At 32.0% G+C, this 4400-nt stretch overlaps 1 protein-coding gene across 1 annotated transcript; it reads right to left on the bottom strand.

The window, feature by feature from the left end:
• Window positions 1-345: 345 nt before the first annotated feature.
• LOC121244168 (patatin-like protein 2) lies at window positions 346-3996 on the bottom strand. Its single transcript, XM_041142199.1, has 7 exons — window positions 3859-3996; window positions 2957-3141; window positions 2286-2472; window positions 1408-1572; window positions 806-1108; window positions 538-713; window positions 346-433 (listed from the first exon to the last, which is right to left on the bottom strand). The coding sequence occupies exons 1-7, from the start codon at window positions 3994-3996 to the stop codon at window positions 355-357; spliced, it is 1233 nt and encodes a 410-aa protein (XP_040998133.1). The 3' UTR covers window positions 346-354.
• Between the last annotated feature and the right edge of the window lie 404 nt (window positions 3997-4400).

A 4400-nucleotide genomic window follows, 5' to 3' on the forward strand; every position in this document is an offset into this window, starting at 1 on the left:
ACCTCACGCCTATAGTTTTTGTTTTTCATAAGGTGTGTGGGTGTTTTTCATAGGGTGTGGGGGTTTTTTCATAAGGTGGGGTGTGTGATAGTGAATAGTGACTGATGAGAAGAATTTTTTATGAATAAAATATCAATGAACTCCTTTCATGGAATACACCATTGGAAGAATAAAAAATATAAAAGTTAATGCTACTTGTAACGCCACCAGCTTAATACCCACGTAATATGAATAGTGTTTCGTGTGTGTTATGTTAGTGTTGTATTTAGTATTACTCGTTTGAAATATAAATGCATAAATCTTCGACTATATATGGAGATTCCAGGCGAATAATAGCCTGACTTTTCATCTACATCAAACGTTCAACTTTTCCATGTGTGATATTGATTTTCCCCCTCGATACTTTCTTTCTTGTGACAGTATTTTTGCAAACCTGTAAAAAGAGTTTAATGTACACATTAGAATTGTTATAAATCATGTAAAATACATTGTACACAGTGAGAAAAGTATGCGCAAAAACAGCGTATTTTTCCATACTTTCTCAAAGCCTCCTCATTTGTGCCACCATTTTCGACTGGTTCTGACAAACCAATCTTCAAATTCACCCTTGAAACTGGTTTCTTCAACAATTCTTCCCCAATACCCACAAGTCTGTCCAAGTTTTGCTTTGTAGATACATCAACAGAAGCTTCTGTCCCAGTCAATGTGTCATCCTAGCCACTCATTTCATAAAAATATTCATTAATAACTTCAAAGTTTTATTCAAAAACTAGAGATCAAGTACTAAAATTAAAGAATTTCTTACTTGGATTCTAAGGTAATTGTCTTCAGAATGAAAAGCTTGGAAAACCACAGCAAGATGCAAATCAACCATATCTGCACTTGCTTGAGTAAACACATCCAATAAAGGAACTGAACCACCATGAAGTAACCAATCCAGAGTTCCCCACTTTGCTGCCATTTTTGCGTTATATTTTTTTTCTATCTTTCTTGAGCCTGTGCCTACTGAGATTATCAGAAGGCGACCATAATCCGTGGGCTTAATTGGGAAGAAATCAGGATTTGCATCAAAGATCTGTTTGGTCACTTGGTTTATGGCTACTAAAGCCTAGACCACAATACCCACAAGACAAAAAAATATATAAGTAATTATCAAATAATAATGTTTTTTTCAAAATTTAAAACTTATAAAATTAAATAACATTTGAGTGATAATATTAATTAGGAAAATGCTATCTATAATTATAATTTTACTTACAAAACCATATGTAGTGAAAATTTTAAAATCTGAAATTTTAAATTTAAATTAAAAAAAAATACTGATAAAATGAAGATGTCACTCAGTACGTATAATATTGTTCCGAAAATTATAGTTACGTATAACACTACTCAATTAATTATATATACCGGATTGTTTGCAGCGACACCACCATCTATTAGATTGAATTCACTGATATTCGGGCCTTCACAATCTTGGTTCTTGAAATAGTGGGCAGGAAGGTAAGTTGGAGCTGCTGAAGTGCCGATACATATGTCGGAAAGTCGAGCATTCAAACGGGAGTCCTTTTTTGCCTGCATGAAATTAAGTTAAAGAGATTGCATGGCGCTAACTTACGCACTTCACGACTGTAAATATTATTTCTCGATATAAATGTATTTACATCTACATCACCAATAACTCAAATATTTAATATTAAAAGAAAGCCTCAAACCCATACCTATCTTGTTTTTTTAAGATACTTGTGGATTGAAAGAAATTATATTAATGGTTTTGTTTTGTTTTTTGTTTTAAGAAATTAATGTTCAACGTAAATGGCTTAATTTTTTACCTTGAGTAATATTAATTATACCTGATTTTTATTTCCCAATTAAGAGAAATTATATAGTGGGGCTTAGGTTTTTTTATGGTTTTCTAGCTCTTGCAAGCGTTGGAGTAACTTGAAGTGAGATTAGTTTCGATAGTTTTTTTTTTTTTTTTTTTTTTTTTTTTAAGAAACACAGTTTACAATTTGAAGAGAGATAGACATAATTTGTAAACATGATCACAATATTAAATACTGCATATGGCTAATCATCTGGTCCTAATATTAAATACACGAGATCTGCATACCTTATGATCTATCTCTTAAAAATTTGCATAATGTATTTTGATCAGAAAATTGTACGTAGGATCCTCACTTTTTTTGGTTCCAAGTCTGAACAGACTCAGACTTTTTTTTTTTTCTTTTTTCATTTTAGAACTCAAAATCTGATCATTTCGTGAGAAAGAGATCAGAATATAGTACCTCATACGATGTGAAAATGGTTGGCTGCATATGTTTGATATCAAAAGTTGGTATGACAACATTTGTCAAAGTGTCACGCAGTCGAATTTCTCCTAATTTCTTCCTTAAAATCCTGTGAAGGTATTTTCCGTCATAATTCGGTCCTCTCAACGATCTGAGCACTTTTTTGATTGCTCCAAACAAGCCCCTATTAAAAAAAATAAATAAATAACCCCATTAAATTCTAACTTGCTAATATTTAACTGTTGATCAGGCTATATATGCAAAGCTTAATTTCATGAATCCATGCAAAGAATATTATATATAAAGTTATTCGGAAATGATTTATATATACTACAAGAAAAACGGGCTTTTGTGACCAATTTATTGCAACCAAAATACTATTCGCAACCAAAATTAGTTGTAAGTAGTCATTTCGTTGGAATTAATTAGTCACAAAAGCCTGTTTTTCTTGTAGTATATATATATAGTTTTAAAACATACAAGCTCCAATACATACTCTTTTTAAAAAAAATTACAGAAAATACGGTACTTACATGAAAAAATTTCCATTTTCATGATGAATCTCATTTTTTCAAAAAGAGTGTACGAGATTTGTACACCTTAAAATTGTATATAACATTATATAGATCAGGAATAAACAATACTCTAGCTAATATCAAAGAGATTACCTCTCTTGTGGGAAAATTCGAGGACAGTGTTCAAGATAGAAGGGCCTGATATCCTTAGCAGCGAAGAGAGGACGGTTATTTTCATCTGGAGCAGTTAACATAGCGGTTACAAGACCTCCTGTGCTTGTTCCTGCAATGATGTCAAAGTAGTCTGAAAGTCTGGCATCTTGATCACCATCTATTTCCTGCACAACATATAATAAGGATGTTGCATCAAACTAATTAGTGGTGACAATATATTACTAACTAGTTCTGCTCTGGATAACAATATATTATTAACTTCTGCTCTGGATATACATGGTAATGATAAACAGCTTACAGTTTTGTTGCCATGGCCGATTAGTTTTATGCGTAAGATCTGATCATTCTACTTGCAAATCAGTGTAAAAGGACAGTACATATTATATATACCTTCCCAATTGCTGATTTTCAAGAGAAATTTAAAATTTTAAGCCGGCTTGCAAATATATTACTTGATCACATCGATCCAGTCCAAGATCTATCATAGTATCTATCTTGATTGCTAGCCAACATATATAAATACATATATATATATGAGTTTTGCTACTCATCATCGCCACACACCACTCATCACACTTGTTTTTATTTATTTTAAATTTTTTTTGTTTTATTCTTTTTAAACTAATTAAATTCTTTTACTCATCATCCATATACACCACATAGTTGGTAAGAGAAAAAAATAAAAAAGTGTGGTGTGTGAGGATGATGAATAGAATTTTTCTATATAATATATATATATATATATAGTTGACATACAAGTATGTATAGATGATGCTAATATAAAAACAAAACTAATTAATATCTGAGTTTATGAGTGTATGTGTTTATGATCAATATATGATCCGGAGCTGACACTTGAATGAAAACAAAAGTATATATACCTGGAGTTGTGATTCAAGAAAAGCTAGTATAATTGCAGGGATGATCCCCCTGATACCACCCCCATCAATGCTTAGAATGGTGATCAAGTTCCTGTAATTAGTTGAGGGCTGTTCTGGTAGTACTTGAGAGGCCGACATTAATGGCGTTTTTTCCATTATGAAGTGATGATGAATTGCAAAAGCTAGCAAAGGAAGGCTAGCTTCTTAATTTAGGTTTGCAAGGAAGATCAAAGTTTCTGCTCTGGAAAATTTGGTCGATCAATATCTTATATTTATAGCCTTATATAGGTTGGTGTAAAAGCCATGCAGCATGCATATTCATGTCTTGGATAAGAACTTGATCTATAGCCAGATAATAACAAATCTCTGTCATTCATTCATGCATGGGATATTGATTAGAAAACATGTCACGTTTAATTCCTTTCATCATCCCTGGAACTACGTGGGAAGTACGCTTCAACTTTATACGTAAATTCCGCCAAAAATTGGGTATTTCTACACATATCTGCACGTTTCAAATTAAAAACTTTAACAAGTTTTGG

The sequence above is a fragment of the Juglans microcarpa x Juglans regia genome, chromosome 8S (genome assembly GCF_004785595.1).
Source record: "Juglans microcarpa x Juglans regia isolate MS1-56 chromosome 8S, Jm3101_v1.0, whole genome shotgun sequence".
Classification (NCBI taxonomy): domain Eukaryota; kingdom Viridiplantae; phylum Streptophyta; class Magnoliopsida; order Fagales; family Juglandaceae; genus Juglans; species Juglans microcarpa x Juglans regia.

Coding starts and splice junctions, on each gene's coding strand:
- LOC121244168 (XM_041142199.1), bottom strand. CDS start 3,996: ATGTCGGCCTCTCAAGTACTACCAGAACAGCCCTCAACTAATTACAGG. Junction 1,109..1,407: donor GTGTCGCTGCAAACAATCCG/GTATATATAATT, acceptor ATTGTGGTCTAG/GCTTTAGTAGCCATAAACCA. Junction 714..805: donor ACAATTACCTTAGAATCCAA/GTAAGAAATTCT, acceptor ATGAGTGGCTAG/GATGACACATTGACTGGGAC.